The 17,876-nt window shown below is 41.0% G+C and overlaps 1 protein-coding gene across 1 annotated transcript; it reads left to right on the plus strand.

Moving 5' to 3' along the window:
* The first annotated feature begins 113 nt into the window (after positions 1 to 113).
* Positions 114 to 11,952, plus strand: MDH1 (malate dehydrogenase 1). Its single transcript, XM_035323372.1, has 9 exons — positions 114 to 263; positions 5,394 to 5,492; positions 5,806 to 5,902; positions 6,889 to 7,064; positions 8,446 to 8,568; positions 8,701 to 8,877; positions 10,317 to 10,430; positions 10,637 to 10,726; positions 11,309 to 11,952. Exons 1-9 carry the CDS (start codon positions 261 to 263, stop codon positions 11,432 to 11,434), a joined length of 1,005 nt encoding a protein of 334 aa, XP_035179263.1. The 5' UTR covers positions 114 to 260; the 3' UTR covers positions 11,435 to 11,952.
* Positions 11,953 to 17,876: the final 5,924 nt, after the last annotated feature.

Genomic DNA, 17,876 nt, shown 5'->3' on the forward strand with positions numbered 1-17,876 from the left:
AGCCTTCCTTCAATGAACGGGCCCGGTGGGCCAATAGCGTCGGGGGGCCTGGCGCGCCTGCCCCGAGGCACTCTGGGAGTTGTAGTTCCTCCCCAGCAGCCACCCGCGGAGGGCGACGGGACACGAGACTACATTCCCCAGGCGGCCGCGCGGGGCGGCGCGCTCCGCCCCTTGCCGCTGTACCTCAGCGCGGCGCTGCTGGCGGTCGCAGTCGTGCCGTAGAGGTGACCTCGAGGTGGCCGGGCCCGTTGTTTCCAGCCATGGTCGGTGCCGTGAGGGGCCGTTGGGGACCGTTGAGGGGCCGTTGGGGACCGTTGAGGGGCCGTTGGGGGGCCGTTGAGGGGCCGTTGAGGGGCCGTTGAGGGGCCGTTGGGGGCTGTTGAGGGCTGTTGAGGACTGCTGAGAGGACATTGGCTCCCTCAGGGGAAGGTGGTCGCGAAATGCCCCCCTGCGGGTCCCCGGAGCTTCCCCAAAGCCCTCGCCTTGGCTCGGGTCCCGCGTTCGCCCCCACAGCCTGTGAGCGTTTGCCGGTTTTGCGGGGCGTCCCAAGGGGCCGCTGCGGCTGTCTTCTCAAGGAGAAATGCCGGCGAGGTGTTTGCCTCTCGGGTCTCGGCCCGGCATGCTGTCCGAGGTCCAGGGGTTCGTGTAGGCTCTGCAAGTTGTCAACGAGTTTCCCCAGCTCTGCCCTGAGGGTGCATGGATGAACGGGAGTGCTTGGGTTTGTATGTAGACGCACACACGTGTGCATGCATCTGCTCTTGCACAGAGACCTTGCTTTCCTTTATAATCTTGAAAGTATTTCTTTTTGCTTTTCCTCCCAGCCTTTATACCTTCTTGTTCAAGCATTTAGTTTTGGTACTTATCAACAAAAAAGATGTCTGCATGACCTGAAACCTTTTTTTTTTTTTTTTTTTTTTTCTCCTAGCTATATCCTAAGATTACATAAGCCTGTAAACTTCATCTATTCTACTTTTCTACCCTTTTTTTTTTTTTTTTTTTTTTAATCAATATATGGGTTGTCAGGAGTGACCTCAAGTCAAAATGTTCTGTTTTGCACTTGAGCTTTCAAAACGCTGGCTGCCATGAGCTTGTTGGTCTCCAAAGGATCTTCTAGGTGAAGATGTTCCTTTGGCGCTCAGGCTTTTCAGAATATTGCTGTCTTCATTCTTTCTTTCAGTATTCTAGTTATACTTCTGCTGTTGGGCAAAGGCTTCAAACCTTTGAAACAAAATCTCCTGTCTATTGATGCAGCTGCTGTTAGCTAAATGGAATGGAAAAAAATTTTAAGGGTACCTTCCTGAAGGTCACTTGGGAAGGAAAGAATTCCTTTGGAACTCTGTCTGTGAACCACAGCGCTGCTGGGTTACTAAAGTACACGGCGATCTTGATTCCTTCTGCTGCATTTCCAGACAGATTTATTGTGAGTGCCTCCCTGCGGCACTGGGGGCACAAAGGGAGACCCCAAGCTTCTGAGGCAGTGCAGTTAGTTAAGCTCACTGGTACTCCTGAAGCATTCTTGTCAGGCAAGGTGGGATGGCGTCCTTGGCATTGACAGTCAGGAATAATGCAAAGTGGATGGCGTGTAACAGACAGTGAAGTGTAGCAGCAGTAATGCTTATTCAGTTCTTTTGAAATTGTAATTAGTAATGCAAAGTCCACATGTTGTGTAAACAGGTCATAGATTTTTCTCGTTCCTACACCTGGTATATAGGGGGCTATTTAATATTGCTCTTTCATTAAACTTTGTAACCTGCTGATCTGTTTTGCAGTGCAGTGCTATTGTCATGTATGGCACTGATATTTTAGGTCTGCTGATATCAGCAGCAATCACAAAGGTAATTTAGGCATAGTGTTCTTAAGCCAAAGTTGGATTGGGAGCGGTGTTAAACCCACAGTTTCATCATTTGGTAACAGAATCTTCACTTTTATCTGTGATGATTTGGAGGTGGGGGGGATCCTACATGATTGTTAAATTAGAATTTTAGGACAAACATACCTAAAGTTGCAATATTTACACTTTTTTGCTTCCTTTTTATGATTGTACTCTTTCTTTTTCTTAAAACTCTTAAATTATGTATCTGATTTATGTGGAGTAGAAAAGACTTTGGAATAAATAGCTCAGTTAGATTTGTTATATTCTTTTCTCTAGCTCATGTCTACCTGAGAGCGAATAAAGGTCACCTCTGCAGTTACCAAAGCATGAAAGCATTCTTGTTGGAGTCCAGCACAGGAGCCAAGTCACGGATTAAAGTGCCTGGACACAAATGTGTGGCACCTACAACTGCCATGCAGACAGGCTGTCAGCTTGAGAGCTGCATACTTGTCTAAGCTCCCTACCCCAAAAGTAGTCTCAGATGCTCAGTGCTACCAGTTCTTAGATGTGATGTGACATTAAGTTTTCTAGGAAGAGTTAACTACGCTTTGCTTTTGTAAGAAACACACTTCTGGCTTGCTAATCGAGCTTCTCAAATCAAGAGAGAGCATGAACATTACTTTGCTTACTACTCACAGTTGCTGATGAGAGAGCTTTTATGTGAATCCAGTGTACTGAGGGCTTGGAGAGAAAAAACTAAATAGGCAATACTCCTCACTTTGTTAGCTGTCACATTTCTTCCAGCCCAAAATAGAGGGAGGACAACAGGAAGGATGGTAGCAAACATTATTTTTTGAGAGGGTGGATCTGCGTCAGATTGAGGGTTTTTAACAAGGCTAAATGCTAAGTCTGTCTCAGGAAAAAATAGACTTATCTTTGGCATTTTTGTCTTCCTGTTCCATTGCTGTGCTAAATATGCACCATAATGTTAGTGGATTTATTGAAAAATTTTATGTTTAAATCCCATGATATATAAAGTGGAAAGTACATAGTGGAAAAAAAAATCTTGTTGAATTTGTTGACGTTTTGTGACACCAGTGTAGATTGGCTCACAGTTTGCGAAGGAGAAAGAGCCTTACTTCTTAGTCTTCTACTTCAGCAGAAATTCTCATGGAAGTTCATTGTTGATTTAAGCTACCACGTAACACCAAGAAAATGTTGTTGTTTTTTTTTTTTTTTTTTTTTCCCCCTGAGATCTGGTGAACCACATGTAACACAGGATCTATATGCTACTGAGACAGAATTTTATCAGGCCAAATTCTTGCAACATAGTAATTCTTCCAGTACTTATTTTCTAAACTGACACGATTAGCTGCCTTAAAACGCTGTTCATTGTTCCATTTGCTTAAATAAAACATAGATTCTCCTTAAAAACACCTGGAAATGTTGGCAGCTAAACCTGCTTAGTCTGTGCTGCCCATCATCATTCAGATGTTATAGTACATCTGTAGGGTACAACTTACCTACTCTAGAACAGTGCACTGAAACTAATTTTGAGATTTTCAATGTGAAGAATTGATTTTCAGCTTTCTTCTCTCTTCACCTCATTTTGGTGAGGTCTGAGACTCCCAGGAGGACAGGTTCAAAAGAAAACGATGCAGTTCAACACCATCGCTGGCAGCTATTTAATTAAATGTTTGAAGAGTTTAATGCATAACAAAGGTGAAGTCATGTTGAGTTCTACATCTGTGTGTTCAGTAGTAGTAACTTCATCACTTCTGCTCTCATTTCATCTATTATGGGGTAGAATGGGATGGCTTCTGGGTGGCCTCATTTTTTGTGGTTATCTAATGATAGCTTGATGCAGCTGTGCTTGGCTGGTACCTACTGCAGGGAGTATATACTCCAATCCACAAATTATCTCCCTATAAATATTCATAACAGGAATGTTGTTGGGAAGGATGTCTAGAGGTCATCCAGTCTGACCTCTGCCTTGCTCTGAGGTTGTCCACTGCAGCCTGATTGCAAATCTCTTTTGCTGTTGCTAAATCAGACCTTGCATGGCTTTTTCATCTGAATCTTGAAAACCACCAAGGGTAAAGTTTGCACAAATTCTCCGGCTACTTTGTTCCAGTGCAGGAGTATCTCCCTAGCCAAAATTTTTTCTCTTAGTGTCCACACTGAACCTTCCAAGCTGCAATTTGTTGCCTCCTTTTCTGCCATCTGCCATTACCAAGAAGTATTTGGCAGCGTTATTTTTGTAACCCTCCTCGAAGCAATACTGGGCTGCTGTTGGAGCACCCTGTGTCCTCTACCTTTCCAGACTATGTGCAGCTTCCTCAGCGTCATCTTACAGCACGTGAGATGGGCTTCAACCATACAAGTCACGCTTGCCTGGACCCTCTCTGGTTTTCAGCATCCCTCTAAAATTCAGGGCCCCCAAACTGGACTTGGTATTTTAGCTGTGGCTTCTCCAGTGCTAAACGAAACAACTGCCTGTGTTCTGCAAGCTGTACTTTGTAATGTAACCCAGTATGCAACTAAATCGCTTCAGACATAATTAAATGTGTAAAGTGATTTGTCTGTAACTCGAACAATCATCTTTTAATTATTTGAAAAAAAACGGGTGTGTAATTCCAGCAGACTGGTCAGAGTCTGCTTGTTCCTGTCTTAGCATAGTCTACCCCAGCCGTACTGCCTCTAGGGAAAAAGAGAGATGGAAAAAGCAGGCTTAAAGAAGATCAGATTATGAACAACAGCCTTTGGCATGTCTTGCCTTTTCAGTATTAACTAGCCTCTGGAGTTCCCAGTGTCCTGGTTCTGATTAACAAAAGGGACTTTTGCTGCTGAGTAAGCCTTCTGGTTGTTTTTTGTTGTTGTTGTTAATTACAATATAGCAGCATGTTGGCACAGTGTTCTCCCAGAATTTTGGAGTTTTTGGTTACTTTGATAATGGACAGTTACGTCATGGATATTAGTGTTTCTATTTGTCCATAATGTAGCTTTTGTCTGTGGATTTGTTAAATTGCTGTGTAACAGTTTAGAGAGGCGTTAAAGTCCAACAGATCATTGGCTTATATGGCATTCAGTAACTCTTTGGTTGCAAGTAAGCCTTCAAAATGCTTAATAAAATCAACCCGCAGTATTGTAAGAATCTGAAAACTGGCAAAGTGCAACAGCTTGTGAAATTTCTGCAGTGAGGTTAAAGTGTAAGTGGGTAGTGTAATGAGTGGGTACGTGTTGCAAACACCTTATGCTAAAAAAACTAGCACTGTTAAAAGGCATACAGAGTTCTCCAGATTGACATTCCTGGCATTTTAGGAACTTTTTTAGGAGCTTTTCCAGGAGCACTTTTTCCTGGGAATGTTTTTGAAAGTGTGGTTTGTTTCTGTAATGGCAGGTTGAAAAGTTGCTGGTGGTTCCAGTGTGACCCCAGGAGCTGGCCTTGATCCACATTTAGGCACACAATTTCATCCAGGTTGAATAATCTTAACCTTATTTCTGTAGGAACTTAATTTTTACTGCTCCGAGCAAGCCTGCACTGTGTGGCTGTGGATAAGTCTTCTCAACTCTCTTTCAGGGTGAACCTATCAGAGTCCTGGTGACTGGAGCCGCTGGGCAGATTGCTTACTCGCTGCTCTACAGTATTGCCAAGGGAGATGTCTTTGGCAAAGAACAGGTAAATGTCAACTGAATTGTCACTTGTCTCTGCTGTGCAGTAATGAATAATGTCAAAACTGCAGAGTTCTTCGGAGCTATCAGAAGCTTTTTTTCTTTTTTGTAGACACTCAGTGTTTTACCAATATGTTAGTAGCTCATTCTTTAGGAAAAATGAGTCCTGCTCTGGTAGGCAAGCTTTCAGTAGTTGGTTGCGGTGTAAATGGATTTGAAGTTGATACCCCTTGCACTAGATAATTTGTCCTGTTATCTGCTAGAAACTTAATCTTCAAAACAGGTGACTGACCAATTCACATTCAACTGTTTCTTTACAGCCGCTTGTGCTTGTGCTGCTGGATATCACCCCCATGATGACTGTTCTGGAAGGTGTAGTGATGGAGCTGCAAGACTGTGCCCTGCCGCTGCTGAGAGGTGGACAAAACAAGTTTTTCTTTTATTTTCTTATACCTACAAGATGTTCTAACATAGCTACTGGATTTGAAAGTTTCTGTAAATGGTGATAACCAGAAGAAAGATTTGGATGATTCTTTTCTTGGTTTTATATTTTGTAGAAGTTAAATTTGTTTGACTTAGGCTGCTTGCTAGAGTGTCATAAAGTGCATCAATTGACTAAGTAGATATCTGAGTTTTGGTTCGCATAATCTAAACCTCAACAGCTAGCATGTACAACAAATCATCAGTAATCTCTACATATATATTGCATTCTGGCCTAAAGGTGAAATAACTTTGAATCTTTGGCAATGGCTACATGTTTCTACCAAAATTAAATAGCTATTCTTTAGAAATACCTTTTTCATAAAGACACAAACTGAGAAATTGCTCATCAAGTCAGATAAGCAGGTTAAGTTCATCCGTTCTAAACAAGCAGAAGAAAGGGAGCCAGTAGATGCTACAGTAATTATTGCAGTACTTATTTGAAGAACATGTACCTTCCAGCCCTTGTAAAAATCAAACCTTCAGTTTGAATTGTTGTTAAAGATAAAGGAAAACTTCATTTATGTTGCTACTTGGCATTTTACAGTGTAAATTATTTATTTTGGCAACAGTGCAGAGCAACATATACGCATACATGCATACGTATATGTATTTATAAATATGTATACACGTATGTATTTAGAGAGAAACAAAAGATACCTTTGACATGCATCTTTCTCCTGTACTTAGAATGTATATCTATAGTTTTAAATATTTGTATATAGAAACTGTTGACTAGCATGTATTTAATCTTTGGCATTAACTTTGGCATGACTATATTTGTATTTTTGGAAAGGAAAGGTGCTGCTGTATTCAGATTGCATTAAATATTATTTATCAACCTAGAAGTAATCCTGTTAATGCTTTACTGTAAGTATTTATCTTACTCAGATTTTTGTTTTCCCCATTTCCTTTTTTTTTAGAGGTCATTCCAACAGACAAGGAGGAAGTTGCATTCAAAGACCTTGACATAGCAATTTTGGTTGGCTCCATGCCAAGGAGAGAGGGCATGGAGAGGAAGGACTTACTCAAAGCGAATGTGAAAATTTTCAAGTCTCAGGGTGCAGCTTTGGACAAGTATGCCAAAAAGACTGTCAAGGTAAATACAGAAATTGAATTTTAAAAATAAACTCCTCATTGAGTTATTTAGAGATCTAAATACATTGTAAAATGATACTGTGCAAGTTGGAGCCTATTCAGTGCAGGCATTCCTTTTCTTAAGCTATGGAGAATATACCACAGTCAAGGTTTGAGATAGGTGGATTAGGGTGGGTAGGTGGTTTAGTCTTTAATTCATTCAGTGGAAAAGGTAAGTCTTCCAATGTATCGCTATATTCACCACACACTCTGGAGTGGTTACTGCAATTCTTAAATGAATAAATAAAAGCCTGTATTTTAAGGAAAGTATTCTGCTCGTTCTCTCTTCTCTGGAAGAACTGTATTATCTACATGCAGCTGCCTACTTTGTATCCATCTGTGGCTTTAATATAATGACCCTTAACTTCAGTGTCAATATGGAATTACAATTGCACAAAAAATTAGCTTTATTTTAGTTGTTTGCAACTTGGTCTTTGGAGCATTGGAAGCTTTTAATTGTGTTCTCTCAGATTGCTTCAGCACAGTTAATGGGATCATGTGGCTGCTCTCCTACTGCTCCTAATCTCAGACCCAGACTCCAACTGTGCTTTGTAACTGACTTTTTAATGTCTACTTCCTCCGCTGATGAACTTCCTACTGCTTCTAAAGACTTGTTTGCTGCTTTATACAGTTGGAATAAAAACTATCAATATAACTATTGCAGAGTAATGGAAAATTTACTGAACTTATTTTCAAAAGGGGGAAATATAAAGGAAGGTTTGTGGATTAGCTTGTGTTAAGATTATGTGGAGCTAGACGTTAATCATTTGAGGCATATTAGTAGATGAAGGGTGCATAAAAAAATCAGTTTTCCCATTGTAATAAATCGATCTAAGTCCAGGCAATATTTCACTTTTGCCTATGAATATTTAGATAAGCAACTGTTCTGACCTTCCTAATTATAAAGCAATTATATAAAGCAGTGACAGCCAGTCTAGGAACAGTTTTTAAGGTGATAGTGAATTTCCTCTTGGCTGACTAGTATCTATATATCGTGATTTTTGTGAATCTGGTAGCACAGAATTTGAATCCAGGCTGTGGGTCAGCGTGCAGATCTCTCTGAGGTCTTATTCTTTCACATTTTTCAAATTGTAAAGGAAATACCTAGCTAGATTTTTTTTTTCTGTGCACATACAGAAGACCCAGTGACTATGAACAACACTTAAAAAAACAATTTTGTCAGACACAACTAAGATTGTTATGTCAAAGGCAAAGCCATTCTCTGTATACAGTGTTGTTGTATTTCACTTGAAGTTTTGCAAAATAGTATTTCTGACTAAGTATATTTTTTGATGCTTCATCATTCTATAATTCTTTTTCCTTTTTTTTTTTTTTTTTTTAAGGTTGTGGTAGTTGGGAATCCAGCAAATACCAACTGCCTGATTGCATCAAAGTCAGCCCCATCAATACCAAAGGAGAATTTCAGCTGCTTGACTCGTTTGGATCACAACAGAGCTAAATCTCAGGTAAAAAGAACTTTTTCAAAGTAGAATGCTTTCTGTTGTGTCTGCTAAATACAAGCAGAGCAGTGCTTTCAAATAAGCTTGTGAATTGAGAAGTTTAAGCTAATACAGTGGACATCTTTAATTTTCAATTAGATTGCTCTCAAACTTGGTGTGACTTCTAATGATGTGAAGAATGTCATCATCTGGGGCAACCACTCCTCCACTCAATATCCAGATGTTAACCATGCAAAGGTAAATGTGAAAGGGAAGGAAGTTGGAGTTTATGAAGCGATAAAAGATGACAGCTGGCTGAAGGGAGACTTTATCCTGGTAAGACCTTGATTATTTTATCTTTTAAAGAACTTTATGTGCTTCTCCTTTCTCCTAACTTCACACAAAACTGTAAATTATGTACCTAACTGACTTGGTCCACCAAGCTTTTCTTGTCTCAGAATATCCATTTATCTGGAGTAAATCATCTTCAGATAGCTTGTCTTAATCAGTTATTTGCTCTTGAAAATTTAAGGCATTATGAAACTTGAGTAAACACTACTAGAAAAATCCACTCAGATTGCTCAGGTGATTCAACAAAAAAAACTTGGTCATGACTTAGGCGCAACTCATCTGACACACAAGCACTGTTGACAACTCACTGTAGTGGCTTTGTGGAGGAAGCAGGCTGCTTCCCACCCAGCCACCAAAAAAGCCCTCCCTACTGTGTGTGTGCACCCAATTTCTCCCCTCCTGCAAATCATAATCTATGGCTTCATCATCAACATTTCTCAAAAATCTGAAGGGAAAAAAAAAAAAGGAAAACATGCAAGTCTTTTAATACGGGGTAGTAATAAATGAAGGTATTAAAACAAAATAATGGTAGTAATAGACAGAACAGTCTACCTAACTGCAATATAAAGTAGAAGAGAATTACTAAAGCCTTTCAACGTGACTCTAAGCAGATGTCCATTGGTTGGTATTGCAGTGTTACTGGTATGGTGACAGCCAAATTCTACTTCTTAGCCAAGACACGTTTAGTGTGGGGATTGGGGTGTGTTTTGTCGTATGACTGTACTCTGTCCTATCTTGATGTGGATACAGCTTATTCCACTCCATGCTTGCTGATACAGAAAAAATGATTGTATGCTGGCAACCAAGTTCATGAGCCAGAGTGTAAGCAGAAACCTGTTACAGGAGTTTCTCATTGCCATGTCCTTGATCCTGTCTTGGCCATGCAAAGTACAGCAAGATACAGGTTTTGCATTCTAGGTACACTGTAATGCTAGTATATCTGTGCTAGTATAGTTTGACTAAGATAAGGAGGGGATGAAGGAATCTTCAGGAATTACATGAATTTTGTGCATTAAGTACCACAGGATTGAGACCATCAAATAGTTCATGTTGGCATTCAGCTAAAAACCCAAATTCCCAATGCAGCTCTAAGACATCTGTTACTATTGACATGCTTGAAGTCTCTTGATGTAAAAGCTTGAAAGATCTAGTTAATAAGAGAAGTTACTGGGCTACTAACAATAAAGCAGATATAAAGAAGTGAGAAAGCCTTTGAAATATTCCATCATGTTCTTGTCTTGGCAAAGCTCTAATAGACAGTATTTCTGCATTGTATGCCATGTTCATTTACTGATAGAACAGCATCTTGACAGATGAAATTAAATCATGCTTGGGAGGCGGACTTTCCGTATGGCATTCACTAGCAACAGTTAGACCAAAATGTGATTCTGCTGCTTATAATTTATTTATTTTCTTAATTGCAGACTGTTCAGCAACGTGGAGCAGCCGTTATAAAGGCTAGGAAGCTGTCCAGTGCAATGTCAGCTGCCAAAGCTATCTGTGATCATGTGAGGGACATCTGGTTTGGCACTCCAGCGGTAAGATGTAACTCTTGAGTAAGTCCTTGTTTGCCTGATGCTTTGATTACATGCCAGTGCCTTTGACCTCAGGCATATATGTGTGTTGAGAGGGGGAATAATCAATCTCCATTCTAGTCTGTGTCAGGAGGTGCAATATATTGGAAGTTAAAATTTTGCTTACTTTTAGCAGTGAGAAAAAAAATTGTTTTTGTTCTTTCTTCCAGGGGGAATTTGTTTCCATGGGTGTCATTTCTGATGGCAATTCTTACGGTGTTCCTGAAGACTTGCTATACTCATTCCCTGTTGTGATCAAGGTAACTTGTTTGTATTTACATCTAAGCATTTTCTGCAAGTCCTAGCCAAGTTGTCATAGGAGCTTCTTTAACAGCAATGCTTTTGTTATGGAACCGCAGTGGCTGAGACTTGAGGGTTTTAGCGGTCTTTCACAGCGAGGACTATTGTTCACTGTTTTGGAAGTACTTGTCAAATAAGTACAGCAAAGCAGTCTGACATGACTAGCTACTGCTGGTAGTATTATTTATATGAAAACAAAATTCACTTCTCGATGTGGTTTTTAAGGTTGTAAGCTGTTTCTGACTGCATAGATCATGTTTGCAACAGCATTCTTACTCGATTCTTCTACAAGTTCACATCTTTATCCAACAGCAGGAAAATAAGATTTTTCACGTGGCTGTGAACAATGCTTACCACCTTTACTAAGGTACAAACTTAGCGTTGTACGTCATAAGAGCGAGCTAGTTCTAAATTAGCCAATTTGAAAATTCTCTTCAAAGGTGACATTTAGTTCTCAGTAGTCTGTAGATTGTAAAGTTTCCTTTGTGCACACTGAGGGAAGCTTGTTCTCATGTGGAGGGCTTTTCTTTATCCCCAAACAGGACAAGACCTGGAAGTTTGTTGAAGGTCTTCCTATTAACGATTTTTCTCGTGAGAAGATGGATCTGACTGCTAAGGAGTTAACTGAAGAGAAGGAGACCGCTGTGGAATTCCTCTCCAGTGCATGACTAGGTGATCCAGAAATACAAGATCACTTGACAGTGGCAGAATCTAAAAGTCGTCTCTAAGTCTGCTACCAACACTATTACTGTATTCAAGTCGACTGTCTGTGGCAATTGTGCATTTTAAAGTTCATCTGCTCACTGGTACTGTTGTGCCTATTGAGTTCTTAGCAACAAAGGTTATTAAATAAGTGAAACTAGTTTGTTGACCAAACTTTGTCTGTTCAATACTAGTTGCTTTCTGTGTATGATAAAATAATTGAGTAATTGTTTGCCTCTGCCTTGGCTAGTAACGCACAACTTCAGTTTTGATTAGAATATGGCACTATTGGAACACATTCTGGTCTATCATCACTTCAGCATCCTGTGGCTCAGCTGGGAAGGAAATTAAAATGCCAATAGTTCTCTTTTAAATGGTAGTTCAGTGACAAGTCTACCACTGGACAGACTCCAAATATATACTGTTCACTCTGGTCGTGCTTACAATGTTTGTCAATAAAAATATTAAAGGACGCTTAATCACATAATGGCTAAGAGTAGTCTGTTGGACTTTATTTGTGTGTTTTAGTTGTGTAGGTAGAAGAATTTAATAGTACACCTTTACTTTCTAAAATAGGTCATTAAAAATAAAATTTAAGCTACTTAGGAGAACTTTGGTACCTCACACTTCCATTTATCTCTCCCAGGCAAAATTACTGTATATCACCATCAGACATGAAAGCCTGAAGGCTTTATTCTCTAGCACTACAGCTCAAAAGCAGTTTTAGTACTGTAGCTCAGTACTAATTTGGTTGTGGCTTCAAAGGCAGTCAGAGCCTTTTGTCCCAGGAGACAAGAACCTCACTTGGTTAAGGGCAAGAAAGGTTAATATATGTGCTTGAGAATTCTTACTGCAGCCTCCAACCACTTCACTGCAGGAAGGTTTTTCAAATATACTGAACTGTAATTTTTCCTTTGCAGACATAAGTGAATGTTTCTGCAACTCTTTTAGACTCCTGTTTTGTCTGTACATAGTGTAGTAGCCCACCTTAGGTATTGCAAGACTTGGACTAGGTTTGTTCAGGGAATTCCTTAGATGTGCTATATGTTCTACTTGTTTTCTGAGCACCAAGTATGTCCCACCATGGCTGCAGAGTACAAACTCATGGTAATGGGATTTTTGCTTAAACAATGTTGGTGCTAAGTTTTCGTCTGCCCTCTTCTAATATATGTGTTGTATTAAAATAAAGCTTGAGTCTCACAGCTGGATTCATCTCATTTCCATCAGTTAAAGACAACAAACCAAAAAAAAAGATTGAAGAAATAACCATTCTAGAGAGGGAAGGAAAAAATACCAGACCTAAGAGCTTTATGTATTCTAAGCAAAAGAAGTGGTTTCTTTGGGGATTTATTAATTAGAATATAAGTCAACAAACACTGTAAACTAATCCTTAAAATAAGTTGCTCTTGTGACACTACTGTAGTTGTTAAAATCAAATGACAGTATGTTGCAAAGAAGTACTAAGCATAATGAGTTGAAAGGGAAAAAACAAGCATTTCAGAAAATGGAGCAAAGATGAGAAGCAAATTTCCTACATCTCTTCATGACAATTTGGGAACTCCTACCAAAATTAGGGAAGTAAGGAAAGCTGCCAATGTGATGAGTGCCTTCTGGTGCTGCACACCGAGTCAGTGAAATTTAATTTCAATGTGAGCCAAGGGACCAAAGGTGTTCATGCCAGTAATTACCATGATGCATCATGTTTTAAGGCAGTGTGTTTTACAGTGAATGTCACAGGGGATAGCTACGTTTCATACAACTCTGCTTGAAAAGGCTATGGGCTAATGAAAGGAGAAAGTACAGCTCTGTGCATGAAAATCATAAATAAGAAGTGATAAATCTTGCAGAATGTTTTGTGCCATACCTACAGAATTATAACAATGCGGGGGGACTTTTTTTTTTCAAAATATAAATAGAAGATCTGGTTTTCCAGGTTGTGTTTTTTGTTTGTTTGTTTGTTTGTTTTAAAGCAGCCTTTTCCAGGTGAAAACTTATTCATGTAAAGTGATGCTTACAACACTTGGTGTGTCAGAACAATTGCATAATTTTACCTCAGTACTTGATAGACTATCTGACCATACCTTCTCAAGTTGATTCCTAAATTGATTCATCTCATGTTACCAGTTTTAAACACTGTTTGTATTTCTTCCATGCTTCTGTGAAATAACTCAGGAAGTCTTCCTAATTCTTGTTGACCACACACTTAACTACCAGCCTGCTACCTAAAAGCTCTCTAGTCAGTGTCTGATACTGTTTGCATTTGTTCTACTTTCATTAGTTTTTAGATTTCTGGGAGGTTCCTCCCTCTGTGGTTAGCTATCTCTTGTATAAAGTAACAAAAGCCGCAATAAGTGCAATGTTTCTGCAGGGAGCTTTGCTCTCGTAGTAGCAGGCGTATAAAAATATGCACGTGAAACCAGGAGTAGTAGCCATCCCTTTTCCTTCTGGCCTAGAGGCTGTTACAGCTTTCTAGTACAAGAGGAAATTTGCATCTTGCTTTTCATTGAGATATTCCTATCCTGGGACTATGTTTCTGAGTAGTAATGTGCTGGAGGATGTAATGTATGAGAAGAGATGGGTTGTTCAGCCTGGAGAAGGAAATGCTCAGGAGATGTTATTGTCAACAACTACTGAAATGGAAGGTGCAGAGAAAGCAGAGCCAGATCTGCATGCAGTGGAGGGTCAAGAGGCAACAGACAGGTTGGAACACCAGTAACTGATTTATTATATCCAAGGATGATCAAGTACTGGAGCAACCAGAGGGGTTGTGGAAGCTTGGACGTAGCCTTGGGCAGACAGGTACAGGTTGGCCTTGTGTTCAGCAGGAGTTTGGGCTGGGTGATTTCTCACCTACGTGAGTCTATGAAAGCCCCTGAGCCTTAGACACCCCCTCCAACTTCTAAACAACTCTAAGTGGATAAGCACTGTTAAAAGGCATTCTTCAGTTAGCAACGAGGGTACTTTCAATAAACACAGAGTACCTGGGTAGCAAGAAATCTCACTTCCACTTCTTATTGGCTTGGTCACTTCCCTGAGAGAACAAAAGTTAGGGCTCCAAACAGCAACTCTAAGACAAGGACACACAAATCTTCCTTGAGAATCGAACCCCAGGGGAAATCAAGATCTGAATTGCAAAACCCGCTTCTGGAAGGTTTCTAGAGCAGCTAAGAACATCAGGGCTGCTGGCTGAGCTCATGCATCAGCAGAAAAGCTCCTAGGGAGGAGAGGAAGCTGTTCTGCATGACTGGCATGCTTTGTTCTTGCAGTCCCTGGATGTTTGGCATGAGAAGAACCTGGAAAACCCTGCGGATCCCAAATCCTCCCTCCGTGCTATTGAAAGCTTATAAAGACAGTTCTGCAAAGCTGATCTTCATGTGATTTCTTGACAGCTTTCCATTCCCAGCAAGAATTCTTTGAGAGATGAAATAAAAGTTGTCCCCCAAAGAACAAAAAAAAATGATTTTCAGTTTTTCTTGCATTGTTGTTTTTCTCCTCTTGCTATTTTTTACAGTGACTGCAGGTGAAGCTAGAAACTCTATCTCATATAAGTGATTCTAGACATTATGCTGATGCTCCCCATAAAGATTCACACTTTGGGCTTATAAATAAGGCATCATGTCATAGTAAATCAACATGATTTGAATCTCGCATTGCATAAGGTAAGGCAAAAGAACTCTGGCAAGTAAAACAGATGCAGCATGCTCTCAAAGTACCTACTTTTACAAAAATTAGGATAATTCTACTGAAAAGAATTTATTAGCAATATTTTTTCCCCTTGCTGTCCATGTTTTTATTTTGTTTGTTTAAAAAAAAAGACATTTTACATTTGAAATAGCAAATCCCAGAGTATAACGACTGCTCAGATGAAATGAAGTGGAACTTATGTAAATATAACTATTTGCAGCTCAAAATGCAAATAGTTATTTTGTGTTAACTACCCAGTTTGGTTGAAAAACATTCTGACAGTTTTGAAGCATCAGCTTTGCAGAGAAGCATGGCAAATGGTATGTGCAGCATCTAGTCCACGGTCATATCATGTGTTCCCTTTGCATGATGATGGCCAAGCCTCTCCTCCTTGGCTGTGGAGATTGTATGGTCCAGAAAGGCAAAGAGCACAGTAAGGTGGGGAAAGAATGAGGTTTAATCAGCAACAAGGAGGATGTAGAAGAGAAATTAAACTCTCAAAGGTTTTATCTAAGTTGAAAAGAAATATCTGAAAGTCAAAGTTAAATTTATCTCTGACAGTAAAGGGAAAATTCACTCCGAAGTAAACATAGGCCACATCTGGGCACAGCCACGTTGTGCACATATCCCCCAGGGACATGGGGATGTCTGTCAGGACAAGGATGGAGAAGAGCAGCGCACATTAGGTGATTCAAAATATACAGGTCTACTGGGGAGAAAACCAGGAAAAACAGCTTAGTAGGAAGTAAAAGGTAAGATTCTTCCTGGTTTCTACTTTCTAAATCAGCAGGTGGTCCTCTCAGGGACGTACGCTTCTTCTGTTGATTTCCCTGTACTTCAGGTGAGGGCCCCAGAAGGGGAGCACATCTCTGGACTGATAGCTGCTCTCCAGCTTTGTAAAGAAGTAGAAGCTGCAGCAGGAGGAGAATGGTCACCAGCCTTGGAAGCCCGAGTCCCCCGAGGATGTGCAGGAGGTCAGCAGAGGACAGCTTGCGATTCAAGCTGTAACAGGGGTCAGGGAGCCTCCAGAGTGGTGCTGCTTCTGGTTACACAGTGTCATTGCGGCAGGACAGGAAAAGATAAGCAGTGCAGGTCTAGGTGATTTCAAGATGTGATTTTACTGCATCCAAATTTGGCCATGGTGCCTTTCATGTGTTTCACAACTAAAAAAAGGACAGGTTGTTTCCCAAAATAGCCTGAACTAACAGGCTTGTCACCCCACAGCTGTTTGCAGACTCAGAGTTCAAGAGCAGCGGGGTTGGGCACGAGCTTCCAGCATGGATTCGTTATCAGCTAGAGGAGAAAAAATAAATTTGGCAGCTGACTTAGGAGCACGCTGAGCCTGTTACATAGCACTCTGGTGCTGCTCTGGCTGGGTCATTGCATGCAGCTTTTGGGGTGATTTTCTAGTTCGGAGTTGTCATTCCTTATTGACAGGAGGATCCTTCTTTATCCCCTCTTTCTGGTGCTCTCTCCACATCAGCACTGGCCAACAGTCACAATGCAGCTTAAGCGTTTTGCCTGGTGAGAAGCACAACTCCACGGGCTGCAGGTGATTGTGCAGGTGGTTCCTACGCAGGAAAACCTTGGAGAAAGGGGGACCATGGAGGGGCTGCTTCTGCTCTCAGCTGGTCTGGCATGGTCCCTGCCTTCCTCACCTTGTTATTACCGGTGACTGCTCTGGAGAAGGGCAGCGTATGTGTCCCTGATATGATTTTACTCTAAGAATAATTTGTGATGGAACAATCTGGTATTTATGCCAGGATAGAGTCGAGGAAAGCAAATTTAACATGGATTTTTGAGCTGCATGGGAAATAGCGCTTCTGGATTTGCTTCATGGATCAGACAGCAGCAGAGACAGTTTCTGGAGCTTGTTTGGATGCATATACACTTCTCACCAACACGATTTTTACGCATGAAGATTCAGGAGATCTTGCCTGCACCATTCACAGAGCAGAAGCCGCAGCGCTGTTTTGGTAATGAGAGCAAACCTCCAATGCAAGCCCTTTCCAGGGATGCTCAAATGGCACATCTCCAGAGTGACACCAGACTTCTGGAGCAAATACTCATATCCCAGGAGGTTATGTTAGTCAGTTGTGACTCCCTGTTCCACAGCCCCTCTGGCTAGGGCTGCTCATCTTGTCTGGTTTGTCTCGGGACCCGGGTATGTTGAAGACTGGACATTAAGCTTTTTGTCAGTAGTGTTTTTCAACACCAAGGCAGCCTTGAATCCAAAAAACTAAATAAATGGGTAAATAAATAAATGAAAAAAAAAAAAAAAATCAGATTTTTATGGAGCCTCCAGGTGGAGCTAGTAGAGAGGGAGTTACACTGGGAGGACTTTTCCCCCTCAACCTGAGAGCCTGAAAAATTCAAATACTTGACCAAGAAAAAAAATAAAAAGCAGATCCTCTTCCACTTCTGTAGTTACAAACCAGGGGAAGGGGGGGGGGGGGGGGGGGAGGCAGGAAACACTTGGCAGGAGAGGGGAGGTGTGGGTTACCCTCTGTCCCCACCATGAAGAGGCCTGTGCCAAGTCCACACTGGGTGGACACCTTCCTCCTGCCAAGGGAAGAAAAGTCTGCACAAGGTGCAGATTCCTTTGTGCAAGAAGAATAAACCTCAGACACACTTTGTGATAGACAAATTGTGTGTGTGTGTGTGTTACCCGTACTGGTGACCCTTCCTCCCAATCCCAAGCAGGAACAATACTTGAGATTAGGT

The sequence above is a fragment of the Oxyura jamaicensis genome, chromosome 3 (assembly GCF_011077185.1).
Source record: "Oxyura jamaicensis isolate SHBP4307 breed ruddy duck chromosome 3, BPBGC_Ojam_1.0, whole genome shotgun sequence".
Lineage (NCBI taxonomy): Eukaryota > Metazoa > Chordata > Aves > Anseriformes > Anatidae > Oxyura > Oxyura jamaicensis.

Coding starts and splice junctions, on each gene's coding strand:
- MDH1 (XM_035323372.1), top strand. Junction 8,569..8,700: donor ACAACAGAGCTAAATCTCAG/GTAAAAAGAACT, acceptor ATTTTCAATTAG/ATTGCTCTCAAACTTGGTGT. Junction 10,727..11,308: donor CATTCCCTGTTGTGATCAAG/GTAACTTGTTTG, acceptor ATCCCCAAACAG/GACAAGACCTGGAAGTTTGT.